This window comes from Hydra vulgaris, chromosome 09 (assembly GCF_038396675.1).
Source record: "Hydra vulgaris chromosome 09, alternate assembly HydraT2T_AEP".
Taxonomy (NCBI): domain Eukaryota; kingdom Metazoa; phylum Cnidaria; class Hydrozoa; order Anthoathecata; family Hydridae; genus Hydra; species Hydra vulgaris.
Window position 1 is genome coordinate 61,473,298 of NC_088928.1, and position 17,619 is coordinate 61,490,916.

The following is a 17,619-nucleotide window of genomic DNA, read 5'->3' on the forward strand; positions in this document are numbered from 1 at the left end:
ATTTTTCAGCTAATGCAGGTTTGTTTAATTTTAAGCTTGTTCCTTATATCCAGATAAAGCATCTAGCATTCAGGTCATGCATACTACTAAATACTACTCATGTATAGTAATGACTACTAAAATTATGTTCTGATGTTTGTTCGAAAGCATGAATTAACAATCTACAATCTTAGTCATGGCAGAGGTACTAGTGTTTTCTGCCTTGAATCAGGGTGCTCAAGTTTCAAATGATAAAGCCAATGTCCTTCAAAATCTGTTCAAGTATATGCCTGCTGTAAATATTGCATTTTATAAGAGTATTTCAAAATAATTTATTTTATTGTCAAAGTATGTTTTATATTTTATGTAGTTAAATGGACTTCTTACTGAAATGTTATATTTTTAATGGACTAACCAGAAGTGCTGGTAAAATAGTTATTCTTTAAGATATCTTTTTGTTGTGCAATGTATTTTAGATATTATGCCTTTCGAAATTATAACAAAAATTTTATTTCGTTGTGAAGATCTTAGTGCATACTTTAGCTAATGTATTACTTATCTTCTCTGTTGAATTGAATTTTAGACAAAATAGCATGTTTATATTATTTGTACATTAGTGTAAAATAAGAGTTTTTTTACTAATAAAACAGGTATTACACATAGTTACACACTGTGAACCAGTGACCATCAGGTTAGAAGTCTCCTCACACCCAATTCTTTTTTGTTCTTAAGAAATAAAACAGTAGTTAAATTAGGTAAGGGAGAACCTCCATAGAAATGGTTAAATAAAAATTTTACACATTTTGACTTTTGAATAAAAGGGGAGGGGCGTTACATGGGTAATATTATTGAAGTTCATGTGTTTCACATAATTTTAGGAAAAAATAAAATTTACCACACGCCTAAACCTAATTTTACTCTATACTTGTGTATACTTATATTATAAAAGCATTAAAAAGTGTTTGAACATATATTATAAAAGCATTAAAAAGTGTTTGAACATATATTCTCCAACAGATAACATAGCAAAAAAGTTGAGGTAAAAAACAATTACAAAATATAATAAATGGATTTAATAAATATCTTGACTAAGCTTTAGAGTTACATAAATAGAACTAAATTTTATCGATACTTAATCTTACATGCTATTAAAATACTTAACAACCAACACTTTTTATAGTGGGTTAACAATATATTTATTAAATGTTGAAAATTCGACAACACTTGACTTCAATCGTTTAGCATAATCAGAGTGGTTTTTTTGCCTCTTATACTTAGACCATGTTTTTCTATACTCATTATGAACAGATTCACCTGCTTGCTTTGAGTAAATTCCAAGTCCATTATCAGTATTATACTTTTTAGAAATGGTACAATATGGTTAATTGCAAAACGAACTTTCCATGTTATATTTAAAGAAATATTTTCAAAGTAATGATTAATATATTCCATTAAATTAGCATAAGTCGTCTTAAATTCCATAGCAGCAGATTCCATATCACTAATAATGCTTTATTTTTGAGCAGTAAAGCAATGTAGCTTGCTTTACTGCTTTAAACTTTTTTAAACATTCAATAACTGGAAATAAAGTTTTCCTTTATCAGCAGTATCACAAGCAAGAACATCTAACTTATCTAAATGTCGGTTGGCATTACTGCCATCAAACCCAATGCCTCTAAAAACCTCTAAAAAATATATAATTTAAGTTTAACCATTGTTCAAAGCCATGCCATAGTTTTGATAAAAGCTTTCCAAAAGTTGTAACTATTCTAATTAATATATGCAACTCAGGTACTGAAACTAAATTTTCTATAATTGTGTCTGGATCTTTTTCAAGGTATAAAACTCTTGGATTAATTACATTTTTATAATCAGCCATTTTTGATTTTGGTATTCCAGCTTCTATGTATTCACTGTATTGATAATCAAGCGAACCAAAAGTTCGTTTTACTCCATAATCCAAAAGACTCTCTACTTCACATCACAAACAACTTTATTTTCCAGCATGGCTTGTAATGCCAAACATTGAGTTTGCACACTTTAAATCGAATGCAACAGAATACTTAATATTTTGAAGATTAAGAGGATCAACTAATTTCTTAAGATTTCCATTGTGTTCAGATATTCCTTCTACAATAGCAATAATAAAACAAAGCTTTACTCCAGCATCATCAAGGTCAAGTTGGTTCCTAGTTTTATCATACAGATTAAAAACATTTATTGTGACCTTTAAAAAACCTTGACCAGAATCCACAGCAACTCTTATAATTGTAGGTCAATACTTCTTTCAGTGATTATAACATGTATAAATTCATCAATATCCTTTATATAAACCATTGATTTATTTACTATATCACCAGCTTCAAAAAATTCTTCTTCTTTACATAAAAAATATTCATTCATTTCAGCCTTTAAAGTTTCTAATTTTTAAATATATTTTCTTCAATACTACTTTGAAACTCAAGATTCTTTCTAAATATAGAACATATTTTTTTGGTTTTACACTGGGATAGTTCCAAACATTTTACAAGCTCCATAATTGTTCCAAAAGACACTTGATTTAAACTTGCACAATCACTTTTTTTGTCCCTAGTCCCAGCTACAATACTCAATGGTTTCCAATGAGTAGCAATTGTATAATTTTCACCTCGAAAAATGTTTTCATTTTGCATTTTATTTTTTGGGATACTTGAAGCAACATGTTCTGCACTTGCTGACCCCAATGCATATGCTGCATTAACTTAATTTTTTACAGTTTAAACATCCCCACAAAGGTGAATAATTCCTAGCTTAACAATTCCAAAACATATTAAATACATCCTTTCATTTTCATCTTTACTTTACTCAGAAGTAATAATTCTGCTATCTTTTGATATTTCTAAAACATCTGAAGTTCTTCTGATAACTTGACGATTTATCTAAACAAAAAAATATTTCTCAATTCAGAATAATTTACTTTTTATTGTTTAGAGCAAAACTGAATTTTAATGACCTTGTAAATTAAAAAAGACTTAAATCCATTATTCTACTTATATACAATTATACAAACTAGTAATATAAATAGTATAACATATTATTTAGATAAGCTGCCTAAATTAATTTTCTTTCAAATTTATGGAGGTTTATCGAGACATAGTTCTTTCTTTTTACAAAACTAATAAAAAACAAAACAATTTTAAGTAATTTAACGTTTAGTCATAAATATAATTTTTAATTCTGTTTAACTAACCTGAGAAATTTCTTTTAGCCACTTATTAAGGTATTTTGTATCTTTTTTTTCTAAACAATAAAGGTTTTTATAACAATTGCTACAAATAACTTTAGGATTGTTAACTAAACTCTAATCACAGCTATCCCAAATAAAAGTTTTTATTTTTTCTTCAATAGCTTTGGTTATTTTATGAAGCTTAGATGACTTTTTACCAAAGGTTTTAAAACAAACAGCACATATGGATGACAAACCAGCCTATACAACGAATATGTTGAAATGAGATATTTTGACGCAAAGTTTAAAAGTCTTTAACAAAAGCCACTTAACCAAAAAAATTAAAAGCAATTGCAGTTCAGTGCACTTAAAAATTTTAATTATAGTATTTTTTGTGTTTGCAAAGAAACACTACATAAATCATTTTTTAACATAAAGTAATTTTTTTCAACTTTATTGTATAGGCTGGTTTGGCGCTAAACCATCCATATATGACTTCCATTTAATCACACTTTCAGTCGTTGTGCACCAGAGAATGTTTAAAAAAAATCCGCAGACAAATTAAAGTTGTTTTGTTGAAAATGGCTGATAATTAATATAACTTATAAGTATTAATTTTTTATTTTGAATTTTATGCATTTTTCCACTCGGCTGGAGGTTTTAAGTAATCATTTATTTATTATTCTATATGTAACATAGTATATGTAAAATAAAATCTGATGTTGGGAGATTTCAAACCTGATGGTTACTGTGGTTCACAATGTACAGTACTTTAATTGCCAAAATATAAAACCATTTAGCTACAATATATACAAAAAAATACTAGATTATATTATACTTTTTAGCAGAAAATGAAGGTAGAACAAAATGAAGATAGAACACTGTATTTATAAAATAAGTGTGTATTACATTCTTCTATCTCCAAATTAGGGTGTAGTAATTCAGACACTTCCAATTTAAATATTTTAATCTAATTAATTCAAATCGATTTTGTTTGCGTTTTTTATGTTATTTAATCTGCAGGTCCATTTAAAACTTTGAACTCGATTTTCTCGGTTCGGAAAAACATGGAGATAAAACAAAATAATTCTAACCTCGCGATATATTACAATGTATTACCAAAAAAATATTTTTATCCTAAAGTTTATCAGTTGAAAATTTTTTTAGAAAATAGAAAAACTATTGTTTTTCAAGAAAAATTAATTTTTTCAAACTTATTGTTGGAAAACTACCACTTTTAAACAAAAATTTTAAAGAGATATTTTTCGAACACGTTTCCCAGCAATATAACATTTAAGGTTATATTAAAATAAAATTGTTATTGATGAGTTTCACTTCTTTTGAGACCCAATTTGATATATATATTGGAAGAAAAAATATTTTTTATCATTTATGGCATCCACCATGTCATCAGGTTTTATTGGACGTGACATTTTTCAATGGTATTTTCTGTTAATATATTTTTTCTTCTATCATAACATGGAGAATGAAAACTAGCGATAACATATTTTTATTTATGTCTTTACTGTACACTCAAAAAATAACGAGTGGCACTTTATTTCATAATTATTGTTGTATATGTTTCGGTAACATTTTAATTAATTAAACTCTAAACTATAAAAGGTAACTCATTTTTTTCCGTGTGATCTTTATGTACATTATATTTTGGGTGGTCTTCATGTAGAGTGCTTTAGTGTGGTCTTCATGTAGAGTGCTTTCGTGTGGTCCTTATGTTTTTAAAAAATAGGCGCGTTATGATTTTGTAGCTTGAAGCTTGGATAATATATTAAAATATACAATTTATTATAAAAACGCTATTTTATAAAAACAAAAATTATCAATAAAAAACCGCAATACATCAAAACTAGTGCAACAATATTAAACATTGAAACTAGCCCAACCCCGTGTACTTTTTTGCAAAGATTTATTGCAAATTTCGATAGAAACTTTTACTTTTAAATGGTATCTACTAAATCTTTGAATTTTTCGTTCATATAAGCCCAAATATATAATTAATCTTATAAGCTTAATTCAAAAGAAAAAAAAAAGTAGATTTAGTGTTCCGGTATGACAAAGCAATAAATTTACTTTGTTTTTGCACATGCTTTGACTGTGCCAGCTGTGTAGGCGCCACACCTTGTTGAAACTGCCACCATTTGTTTCGATCAACCAGCATGTGTATTAACGGAACCATGCAGTTCTTTAGCGTTCCTATATAAATGTATTTATAAGAAATTGATTTGGCATGAGTAAATTTTATTTATACCTACTCCATTACCAACATTCCCATCTCTGGTTGTCAACCAGAGATGGGAATGTTGGTTTTAGGTTTTGGATATTATCAAATTATTTAAAAATATATATATATATATATATATATATATATATATATATATATATATATATATATATATATATATATATATATATATATACATATATAAACCAATAACCTGTAATAATAAAGAATTCCTTTTATTTTTTCAAGATATTGAAAATGGGGCCCATAAAAAATGAATATATAACAAATTTGTAGACAATTAAAGAAATATAAAACAAAAACAATAATAAATAAACATTAAAAATTCCACTGTAATTTTATGTTTTGAGATTTGAAATTATTCTGACATAAAATAGTTAGTATATAAATCAAAGCTTAATATTTTGTTAAATAATTTTGAATTTTAGTTGAATATTTTTAAATCTTCAAGGGGTTGTTAAAATATTATAAAATATGTTAAAAATTTGAGGAGAGCAATAGTTCTCCTCAAGTTTTTAACATAGGGGCTTAGATTTTGGTTTCCATCGTCTGGTTTTTACGGAGGAGAGCGCAACATATTCAGCAAAAAATTTAGTTATAATTAAATTAATTATAATTAAAATTTTCATTGTTCTCTCCAGGCAGCCTATAGCTTAGATAAAAATCGCCCCCGTTACATCACTGGTTGCGCTACTTTTTAGTTGTAGTACTTAGTACTTTTAAAATTAATTGACGTTGTTTTTTTATATTATTATTATTATTCAGTGATCATTTGATCATTGTATTTACAAATACAATAATCTTTTTATAATTTGATGAAGAGGTGCTACACCAGGCCCCCCTATGCTGACGAATATGGAGATACAGAAGCTACAGACAAAGCAGCAATTGTATCTATAAAGTTACTTTCTTATGTTGTTTTTGAAAGCGTTGATGGAATGAGCGTTCACTGCTTCTTGCGAAAGCGCATTCCATGGGGCAACAATTCTATTTGAAAAAAAGTTATACCGCTCCTCGCAGTTTTTTACCATCTGACGTTCTAGTTTATGGTTAAGGCCTCTTAGAATATACTTATCTTTACTTTTTGAAATTTTTTGCGGGACGACAAAACTAACAAGCTCGAGTTTACGAGTGATTTTGAATTGCTCGATAAGATCTGCTCTTTCGCGGCGTTCTTCAAGAGTTGTTAAACCGAGCCGTTGGAGTCGATCTTCATAGGTCATGCCCAACATGCATTACTTTGCATTTCTCAACGTCGAAATGCAAGAGCCAAATATGCGACCATTTCTGCTCTGTCAACGTCATCTTGGAGAGTGATGTTGTCCGACTCCTTTTTAATTATCCCTACTATTTTGCTGTCGTCGACAACAGTTTCATATGATGAGTAATACTGTCCGGCAGGTCGTTTACAAAGATTACGAATAGCAATGGGTTCAAGACCGAGCCTTGAGGCACTCCACTAGTGACTGCTTTCCATTCATAAGTAATGCCGTTTATAACCACTCGTTGACATCGATTGCTTAGCCAAGCTGCGATCCAGTCAAAAAGAGCGCCTTGAATACCGTACGCTCTCAGCTTATGAAGAAGGTGTTTATGTGGTACTTTGTCAAACGCCTTTGCAAAGTCTGTGTAAATGACGTCTACTGCGTGTCTGCAGTGAGTTGCTTCCGTCATGATATCCCGATTTTCTAAAAGGTTTGATACACATCCCTTACGATGAACAAAGCCATGCTGATTTGGAGAAATTAGACCATTAGCAACGCAGTGTTCCATTATTCTTTTTTGTAAAATACTTTCCATAATTTTGCAAGGTATGGAAGTGAGCGAGACTTGCCGGTAGTTGGATGCTTTACATGGATGTTTTACATGCTTGTTGGATGCTTTACGTGGATGTTTTACATGATGTGATTTAGTTTTTTGTTGTTTTTACTTGTATTACATCATCCAGCTATTTGCCTTATTGACACCTATCTCATAATAATACTAAAAGGTGAACGTAAAAATAAAAAGATAAAAAGAATGTTTAAAATATTCTTCTATTTACAAAGTTGTCCAAGGGGCTCGTAAAGTTCAGAAATATCTGTAAAACAAAAATACGGTAAAAAAAGTAAATAAATGACAATTTCGTAATAAAACGTGAAGTAAACAAACAAACAAAAACAAAAAAAAAACAAACGAAAAAACAAAACTTAAAATAATAAAGGGAAATTCAAATAACAATATATATTAGAAATTTTGAATTAGTCAAAATATTTACGTATACCAGCAAACAAATTAAAATTTATTCCAGCTCGACTCTGTTAAACCTATTGAAATAGGAGTTGTTGAAGTAATTTCGTGATGTCAGCTACTAAAACAACATCATTTTTTATGTGAATTTTTTGCGCAATTAAATAGTTTTTATCGTTATTTTGAATATTTTTACTGTGAAAAATGGGTTGTTTTAGATAACGACCCCCTGGCCTCCACGGTGTCGTTGGCCCTGTAAGACTTAAGACTTGATGTTTTTTAGTCATGAATTATTAGATTAACCGCTCCGGGTTGGAAGTGAACGTTGGCATTTTATTGGGTTTTTATTTCTTTTTTCTTTCAAGTTTCTGACCAATGATTTTGAAGCGTAAAACTGAATCGAGTTGACGAAAGAGATTTTTCGGAAGGAAAAATTCGTAACTCAGAATTTGTAAACAAACTCAAAAAATGGCAGATTTTGGAATTTAAAGGTATTTGTTATGTTATTGGTTTTCATACATTTTTAGATCAATATTATCTCAAATAAAGTCGTGGTTTATCAAATAATCTATCCATTTAATGTTAAAGGTATTTACTTATTTTTAATCTTATTGCTATATAACTTAACTTAAGTCCTTAAATATTTAATATGATCGATTTTTGTGTGACCTTGAGTATTAAACGTTTAAGTCTTTTATTTGGTTTGGTTTAACTTTGATCTTTAATTTAAAAATTTAATTTTTTTTTGGAAATTTAAATAATTAGTCTTTATAAAATTAGGAAAAAAGTTGATTTCCTGTTTCATTTTAAAATAACAGATTTCATAATTTATTATAAGTATCTCATATATTATTATAAAATTTACTAAAAATATACATTATTAGGCATATTGTTTACAGATTTGATATGCTTTTATTCGACCTACTTTTCCTGAAATATTTCTAATTAATTTTAATGGATACAATTCAGGAAGATTAAATCAATTTAAAAAATTGACACATACTTAAGTAAATTTAAGTCAAAGTACATAAAAGTTGTAATAAGTTTATTATTGTATCATTTTAGAATATGTTTTCATTTATCTAAAAATGCCACAAACACCAGTTATTGTAAATGTTTATAATATGGTAAGTTTTTACATTTTTTTTTTATATTTGTAATTTTAAATTAATAACATTTTATAAAGCTTATTTAATTAAAGTTGATACTTTTTCTCTCATTAAATAGCATTTATTTATAATTAAAAAGTAGCTTTAATTAATTTAGTCTTTTTTTTTTTTATTTTAACTTTTTTACCCCATAAAAAAATCTAACTAATCTCTGGTGTAAACTGCATTATTGTTGTTTAGGGTTTATTAAAAATGCTAATTTTCATTATTACATTATAGTATAACTAAGCTTTGTTAAGAATATTATTTACTTTTCCTTGAATTCAGCAATTGTTCCACAAGTGAAACTATCTTTGTAGGGTTTTTATGTGATTTATATAAGTATGACATTATGAATGAGTTAAAGCAACTTTTCATGACCAGGTATTTTTTCAGTTTTTTATTTCACAGATCAAGACTAACTACATTTCTTGTGATACTACCACTACATTCCAGCCAAATTAATTTACAGTATCATACTAAAGTTATTTTAGTTAAATTCTGGAATAACTAAGATGCTATTTTAATGTTTGTGAATTAAAATCTTTTTAACTTTAGGAGAGATTTTTTTTTTGCACATGTTTTTACATGTTTATTGTTGCATTTCTTATATGTAAAATATTCAACAAAAATAATCAGGGCATGTTTTTTTTTGTTTATTTTTTCAGCTGTGTTTTTTAATAAAATATAAATAAATGAAAAATAAGAACTTTAATAAATAAATATTAACATTGAAAAGTATTAAATAATAGGTATACATTATTTTTCTTTAAACATTTTGTTTACATGTTGCAATTTTTTGCGTTTCTATATTGTTATGGCGAAACCTTTGTGTTAAAAATTATGCACAGAATAGTTTAGAGTTAGCAATTTATTTCCAATCTTATTTTTTGAGCGGATTGTGGTTTAATACTCTGTTTCTGAGGATTGCAACCTAATACTTTAATTTATTAGTGCAAAGTTAACAGAAAAAGGTTTACTAGAATAGATTTAGTTTTGTATATACTATTGCAAATTCTATTTTTTGGTTAAGGCTAATTACAGCAGGGAAATTTTTAACTCTCAGTTTTTTAGTTTAAAATTTAATTTTGTTGGCTATATATGATTACTAGCATGAGTTACCCGGCGTTGCCCGGGCCAATATTTAAACTGGCTTACCTGATATCTGTACACAAAAATGGGCCCAAAAAATGGGCCCCCTGACCCCGGGGTTAGGGGGGCCTATTTTTGGGCCCCCTGACCCCGGGGGTCGGGGTACGGGGTCAAAACCCAGCTAAGAACCTTCTCCTCCTCGAGGACTACCCCCATGCCAAATTTCATTGAGATCGGTCCGGCGGTTAGGATTTCTATAGAGAACAAACAAACACACACACAAACACACATTGCCCTTTATATATATAGCTGGAGTTACCCGGCGTTGCCCGGGCCAATATTTAAACTGGCTTACCTGATATCTGTACACAAAAATCGGCCCAAAAATCAGCCCAAAAAATCGGCCCCCCTGACCCCGGGGTCAGGGGGGCTCATTTTTTAGCCCCCTTGACCCCGGGGGTCGGGGTACAAGGTCAAAACCCAGCTAAGAACCTTCTCCCCCTCGAGGACTACCCCCATGCCAAATTTCATCGAGATCGGTCCGGCGGTTTGGATTTCTATAGAGAACAAACACACACACACACATTGCCCTTTATATATATAGAAGATTAAGTTATTTATCTTTGCTTATTTTAATGTTAATTAAATTAACATTTTTTCAAAAATATTTAGTATTGGCTAAATGAGTATACATCATCACTTGGTCTTGGAGTCTACCATTCTGGAGTAGAAGTGTTTGGAAAAGGTTGGAGTATTTTTTAGTCTTAAAGTTATTTTTTAATTGCAATTAAATCAATAATTTTTTCTCTTCTTAGAATATGCATATGCAGGACACCCATTTGAGTTTACAGGTATAATAGACATGGAGCCTAAAGATGAATTTGAATTGGGTGAAGGATTTACATTCAAGTAAATTTCATTTGGTTACTAAAAAATAATTACTAGTAATGTACTTTTACACACTTTTATACATTTAGATACTTTAGTATAAACTAAAACAACATGTATAAATTAAAACAACATGTATAAACTGAAACAATATGTATAAACTGAAACAATATGTATAAACTGATATAACATGTATAAACTAAAACAACATGTATAAACTGAAATAACATGTATAAACTGAAACACCATATATAAACTGAAACAAAATGTATACAAAAACAACATGTATAAATTAAAACAACACTTATGAGCTAAAAAAATATGTATAAACTGAAACAAAATGCATAAAAAACTTTGCTTTCTTTTTTTTTGTGTGTACCTTAATTTTTATTAAATTAAAATTGATTGCTGACTTGTTTGTTTATTTACAGAGAATCTATATTTATTGGCACTACAGATTTTACAGAGAGAGATGTTAATGATATTATAACAATGTTTGGCAAGTCATATTTAGGAAATTCTTATCATCTTGTCAAAAAGTAATTGATAATTTTGCTATTATTTTTTTTATTTTTTAAGTGAAAAAGCATTTTGAAAATGAAAAATTACGTGTTATGATTTTTTTTCATTTTCTTTTTTTGTAAAAAAGTAGAACCAAAAATAATAATTTTATAAATTGGTATTTATTAAACAGGAATTGCAACCACTTCACCAATGAGTTTACAAAGGTATTGTTGTGTATATTTTTATCTATTTTATATTGTTTCCTAACAAGAGAGGTAGTAGATTAAGAAAAAACAATTTAAGTTATTAACAACAATCAGATTTGGCGTATCCAAAAAACAGTGACAGACCCAGTGGGTTATGTTCCCTCCCCCTAGAATCTGAAAGTCCAAAAATATCTTAGAAATTAAGGACCTTTTTTTTAGGAGACGCAAGTGTTGTACAAAATACAAAAACATTTCAACTTCCCCCCCCCCCCTCCTCCAAAAAAAAGAATTCCTAGATCCGTTACTGCCAAAAATAACAAAACAAAGGAAAAAAAGAGTTAACAATTTTTTAAGTAGGTGTTTACACCACCACCACCACCCACCCCACCATTCAACCTTCTTTTTTTTTTTACTTACCCTTATTTTCCAGATGTTTCTTAAAAATCTAAACCAATTGCTAATTTACTATTAAAGTACTAATTGTCATATTTCCAATTGTAGAAGTGGGTAATTAAAACAACGATAACAAGATTTTTTTTTCCATAAATCATTTTTAGAATAGTATTAATAATAATTATTATTTTTACAATAAAAATAAAGTATTTTAATTATAAAATTATATAATAACAAACAAGTTATGTTAATAGTGATAATAAGTATGTTTACAATAATAACAATAAATTTAAAAAAAAAGCGATAATAAATATTATAATGGTAGTTATAAGCATATTATTATTTAGGGGTGGTGTCACTCTGGTGTCACTCATACAGAAGTCTGATGAAATTAGTGACCAATGTTTAATTATGATTTAAGTAATAATAGGCACATACATTAAAACACATAGAACATAAACACATAGATTAAAGCGCATAGAACATTTATTAAAAATAAACATGTAGAAATCATAGTTTACAGTTTAATAATAAAAAATTGAAAAAATTAATGAATAAATATGTACTAATAATAATTGTAGTAATAACAATAAGAAAATTAAGAGTATATTTTAATAATAAGAGATAATAATATCTAAAAGTTAGAATATTTTAGAAAATTTTTTAAAATTAGTTTTGTTCAAAATAAAAAAAGGGTGTTTTAAGTTGTATTTATTGAACTCATTCAAAAGGCATACAAGGTTCCTGTTCCATTTACAGACACACTCATAGACAGCAGAATGCTTACCATACTTCTGAGTTTTATAAGAATTGGTTTTAACCAATTAAAAAAATGTTGGTTTAAACCAAATTAATGTTTTTTTTAAAAGATTTGAACTTACAACAGGAAACTAAAACAGGATTATGTTAACAAATATAACTAATCTTCAATATAGATATTTTTTTTAAATCCATGATTTTTGTTTCTGTTTTTTCATAGAATAGAGTCCTTAGTGTTCTTACAGAACAGAGTTTTCTTCTACAGGCTGTTTCTCCTTCATTAGGTTCATCAAGATGAATTGCTTCCTGTTGAACTTATTTCATCAGGAAGTTTTCTTAACAGTATATATATGTATATATATATGTGTGTATATATATGTGTGTATATATATGTGTGTATATATATATATGTGTGTATATATATATATATATATATATATATATATATATATATATATATATATATATATATATATATATATATATATATTTATATGTTTAGCAAAACTATAACATAATTTATTGATACCACAAAAAATGTATCAAAAAACTGGGCGCAAATGTGATATGATTTGGTTAAAATATACACGAGTGACTGTTCCAGAAAGAAAGGGCTGTAGAGCAGTTTGTAATGCGTGTAGAAAAAAAATGGAAGGTCAAATTCAAACGATGCATGAACATATAAAAAAGTGCAAGAAATCACAACCCCATGAAATTATGGAGTCAATGGAAGATCAACAACTTCTTGAAGGTAGTTAAATTACTGCATTGCCATTTTAAACTTTAAACTTTTCCTAAATTGTAAACATATATATTTAAATTATTGCATATAGACATATTAACTTTGAATAATTCAATAAACTGCAATTTCATTTTAAAGGTAACTCACCATCAACATCACAACAACAAATGAAAAGGTCTCAGCCCAGTTCAACGTCAGCTGATAAATATTTGAAAATTGATAAGTTTTTCACACAAACAAGCCTCAAAGAGAAAGATTTATTTGATCTGCAACTTGGTAGATTTATATACAGTACAAACTCTAGCTTCAGAACAGTTGAACACAAAGAATTTAAAAAATTTATCGATATGCTTCATCCAGGATACACTCTACCTAATAGAACTCAAATTGGAGGAGAAATATTAGATAGGGTTTACACAGAAGAAATTAAAAAATGTAATATATTGAATGGGAAAATTGTAGCCATGTTTTTAGATGGCTGGAGTAATGTACATAATGAACCTATAGTTTGTATCTCTGTAATTACAGATAAAATTAACATTTTAGTAGAAACAATCAACACTTCTGGTCATTCATATACTAGTGAATATCTTACACAATTAGCAAGAGAAGCAATAGATTCTGTAAGATGTAAATTTGGATGCACAGTAAAAAACTTTGTGACTGACAATGCAGCTAATATGAAACCAATGAGACAAGTACTGTCATCTGAAAAAGATATTATCATAACTTATGGGTGTGCTGCTCATATGCTAAATCTTTTAGCAAATGATCTTAACATTGAAAATGTGAGCAAGCATGTTACACAAATAATAAAATATATAAGAAATAATCATCAAGCTGGAGCAATTTATAAATTAAGTAAAGGAACAAAATTGCCACTTCTTACTGAAACTCGCTGGAATTCTGTATGTAATTCACTTGAAAAATATGTCAACAACTGGAGCATCATTTTCACAATGTTTGAAAAAAATAAAGACTTAGATCCCATGATTGGTAAAAAGGTAAGTGGTATACAGATAAAGCGAAACACAGAAGATTTATTAAAAATATTAAAACCAATTGCAATAGCTTTAGATAAGTTGCAAAGAGATCAAACAAAAATAAGTGACACTGTTGAAATTTTTAAAGATTTGATAAACAGTTTATCATTTTTAACAAATGAAAAAAAAAAAAATTGAATCTAGATACCTTCAGACTGTCAGTGATGCTCAATTCCTGGCAAACACAATAGATCCTAGATATTTTGGGTGTAATCTTTCTGAAAATGACAATAAAGCTGCCATGAATTTCGCAGATAAAGAGTTAAAGAATTTGTTACCAATAATATTTAAATTTAAAGCCAAATCTGCTCCATTCGATAAAAGCTATTTGTATAGTGAATCTGTTTTAAAAAATGTATCACCAATAGAATGGTGGAAATCTCTAAAAATTGTGGATTGTAACATAATGGATATTGAAGGTTTATTAAATGCACCAGCTTCTAGTGCTGGAATTGAAAGAATTTTTCAACTTTTGGCCTTGTTCATTCTAAGTTAAAAAACTAATTGGGGGTAGAAAAAGCAGCAAAGCTTGTATTTATATATAGAACATTAAACAATGATGTATCGAATAATTTTGATGAAATATTACAGTAATATTGATAAAGAATATAGTTTACTCAAATAAAATGCGTTATGCTTTTTTTAATTTAGAAGATTAGCTAAATACGACATTATTTAACAAAAACCTAATTTTAACCAAAACCGTTTTTTTTTTTTAAAAACCATGGTTTTTTTGTAACCTTGGACTGGAAGATTATTATTCTAATCATCATTATCTTTCTCCTAATTTTATTTGCTATCTCTATAAATCTCTTATTCATCCCTGTATTGAATGTTTAAAAAATAGAATTTCACTAATCACAAGGTAAAAATCAAAATGTTTTCAAATAAGAGAAACTTGGAAAACTTCAGTCTTTTAGGTTTAATAAAAATTTTTTATTATATTTTTTTTATTAAAAAGGGTTTTGTGGTTTTGCATAACAAAATTTTTTCTATAAGTATAGTAGGTAATTTTTTATAATTGTAATTGTTATAACGAGTTATCATGTAATTGCATGAGTGCTTTTTAGGTGCTTTAGTGTTTTTAGGTGTAATTGCATGAGTGTTTTTTAGACTATGATAAATTGGGTGTTGGGTTCGGCTATATATATAAAACATACTTATATATAAATATGTATATATATATATATATATATATATATATATATATATATATATATATATATATAAATATATATATATATATATATATATATATATATATATATATATATATATATATATATCAGGGTGTTAGCAATATTACGATTATTATTTTTTCATTGTTCTACAAAATATTGGGAGTTTTTATTGATATTGTCCTATTACATCAAAAAAAAAATTCTGCTGTATATGCGGTGCCATTATATAGAAAATTTGTAGGAGGAAGTTTACAAATATAAATCAGTTCATTGCAACAAGTTTAGACTGACTTTAAATCAAAGTAAAGGCCGCATGGGACGCTATTACACCTGAATGATGCAAAATATTGATCTTGTCAATGGGCTGTTGTTACCAAGTTACTGATTCAAAAAGATACTACACTAAATATTAATTTACTTCAATAAATTTTCTTAACTATATATACAAACAACTTCTATATTTTTTGTAAAGGAAAAAATGATATTTTTTTTTACAAGTTGTTTCATTTAAATTGCCCCCTTATTCTGTACCTATATATCATTAATATCATACTTTTTTTTTAACTAAATTACTTGTAATGTTATCTTCTGAAACTTTTTATTAAGCTTAAACCTCGTAAACTTAGATCTCTTGAAAATATATGATTACATATTGAACATCAATCTATACATTGAAAACATCAATCAAATATACATTTGAAAGCATATAAAATTAAAACTGATATTAGAGTCCTTGAAAAAAAGTTTTTGGAAAGTATTTGACCTCCTTAGTGTGTACCATATGATAAAATTACACTGGATTCAAAAAATTTCTGAATACAAAATATTTTTAAGGGCTGCTAAAGACCCTAGAATATTTAATGGGTCCCTAATAATATAATTTTTTTTTTCAAAAGTATGTCTTGTTTCCAAAGTTACAAAAGTCTCAAATTAAGCAAAGTTATATAAAAAACAAAAATATTTAAAAAAAACAGAAACAAAATAATTATAAATTAAAAAATCTTTTAGAAATGCACTTTTTTCATTTTTTTTTAAAGGATGTCATTTTCTATGCAGTAAAATCTAAAATAATAATTTTGCTTTATTTGGACCCAACATGATACACATTTGAAAAAATGTATATCATGTTGGGTCATAATAAAGCAAAAAAAAAAATGTAAATAATATTAGGGACTTGGTAAAATATCCTAATATCCAAACAGCAAATCTATTGTGTCATTGTTCATTAGATCTGCTACATTGTTATTTAATCATACAAGTATGGTAATTTAAAATTTTTTTAAAACATTTGTCAATCATGTCTATCTATATTAGAGAAAACTTTTCATTGAAACTTGTATAGTTTTTTTTTTTGAATAATTGTATGCATTTATTCAAAAAGAAGAAATTGTTTATATTTATATTTGTTTTTACAGTATTTGTGTGGTAAAGAAATTCCAGGATGGATCAATAGATTAGCATCTATTGGTCACCGATTCCCCATGCTCGTTTCATGTATTCCTAAAGAATGGCTTACTCCAGATGCAGGTTTTTCCAATAGCAATGTTAATCTTACAGAATGGGAACAGATTGATTATCCTCAAAGAAATAACGAAATGATACCAAGGACAAGTTAAGTAAATATATGTCGTTTATGAGAAATATTTTATCCCTGTCATGTATGACATATTTGATGAATTACACTGCTTTATTTAATTTAAACTTATTTAGAAAAAAAAAACGATAATAAAAAAAAAATATGAAAGAGTTTTTACGTTTTAACGTTTTTCAATTTTTTGAAAATTCATCAGGTTTTCTGCTTTTTATGTTGATAATCTTTGTTATTTTAAACTGTTTCAAAAAGGAAAATGCACCACTCTGCTATTCGACGACGTGATTTGATTCGACGACGAGAACTTTAGTATTTTACAAATTACTGATTTGTAGTTGTATATATTTCAATAAAAAAAGATAAAACGAAAAATATATAGTTATTCAGTTTACTTTCAAT

General features: G+C 27.5%; 3 protein-coding genes across 4 annotated transcripts; 2 read left to right on the forward strand and 1 right to left on the reverse strand.

Moving 5' to 3' along the window:
* Positions 1-2,819: 2,819 nt before the first annotated feature.
* On the reverse strand, positions 2,820-7,217 carry LOC136085632 (uncharacterized). Its single transcript, XM_065806956.1, has 2 exons — positions 6,885-7,217; positions 2,820-2,897 (listed from the first exon to the last, which is right to left on the reverse strand). Exons 1-2 carry the CDS (start codon positions 7,215-7,217, stop codon positions 2,820-2,822), a joined length of 411 nt encoding a protein of 136 aa, XP_065663028.1.
* Positions 7,218-8,043: 826 nt separating this feature from the next.
* Positions 8,044-17,611, forward strand: LOC100210918 (deubiquitinase DESI2). Of its 2 annotated transcripts, none has more exons than XM_065806263.1 (7): positions 8,044-8,164; positions 8,739-8,800; positions 10,586-10,658; positions 10,729-10,822; positions 11,233-11,340; positions 11,496-11,529; positions 17,045-17,611. In XM_065806263.1, exons 2-7 carry the CDS (start codon positions 8,762-8,764, stop codon positions 17,243-17,245), a joined length of 549 nt encoding a protein of 182 aa, XP_065662335.1. In that variant the 5' UTR covers positions 8,044-8,164; positions 8,739-8,761; the 3' UTR covers positions 17,246-17,611. The 2 variants fall into 2 exon arrangements, with proteins under 2 accessions (XP_065662335.1, XP_065662334.1); XM_065806262.1 differs by having other exon boundaries at positions 8,114-8,261.
* On the forward strand, positions 13,166-15,052 carry LOC136084905 (uncharacterized). The gene is made up of 2 exons (XM_065806261.1): positions 13,166-13,414; positions 13,544-15,052. Exons 1-2 carry the CDS (start codon positions 13,201-13,203, stop codon positions 14,584-14,586), a joined length of 1,257 nt encoding a protein of 418 aa, XP_065662333.1. The 5' UTR covers positions 13,166-13,200; the 3' UTR covers positions 14,587-15,052.
* Positions 17,612-17,619: the final 8 nt, after the last annotated feature.

Excerpts from the sequence above, each read along its gene's own strand:
- LOC100210918 (XM_065806263.1), top strand. The coding sequence starts at position 8,762 with ATGCCACAAACACCAGTTATTGTAAATGTTTATAATATG. Across the intron at positions 10,659-10,728 it reads AGTAGAAGTGTTTGGAAAAG|AATATGCATATGCAGGACAC; the intron begins GTTGGAGTATTT and ends TTCTCTTCTTAG. Across the intron at positions 11,530-17,044 it reads TCACCAATGAGTTTACAAAG|TATTTGTGTGGTAAAGAAAT; the intron begins GTATTGTTGTGT and ends TTGTTTTTACAG.
- LOC136085632 (XM_065806956.1), bottom strand. The coding sequence starts at position 7,217 with ATGGAACACTGCGTTGCTAATGGTCTAATTTCTCCAAATCAGCATGGC. Across the intron at positions 2,898-6,884 it reads GTGGAGTGCCTCAAGGCTCG|ATAAATCGTCAAGTTATCAG; the intron begins GTCTTGAACCCA and ends TTTTTTGTTTAG.
- LOC136084905 (XM_065806261.1), top strand. The coding sequence starts at position 13,201 with ATGTATCAAAAAACTGGGCGCAAATGTGATATGATTTGGTTAAAATAT. Across the intron at positions 13,415-13,543 it reads AGATCAACAACTTCTTGAAG|GTAACTCACCATCAACATCA; the intron begins GTAGTTAAATTA and ends TTCATTTTAAAG.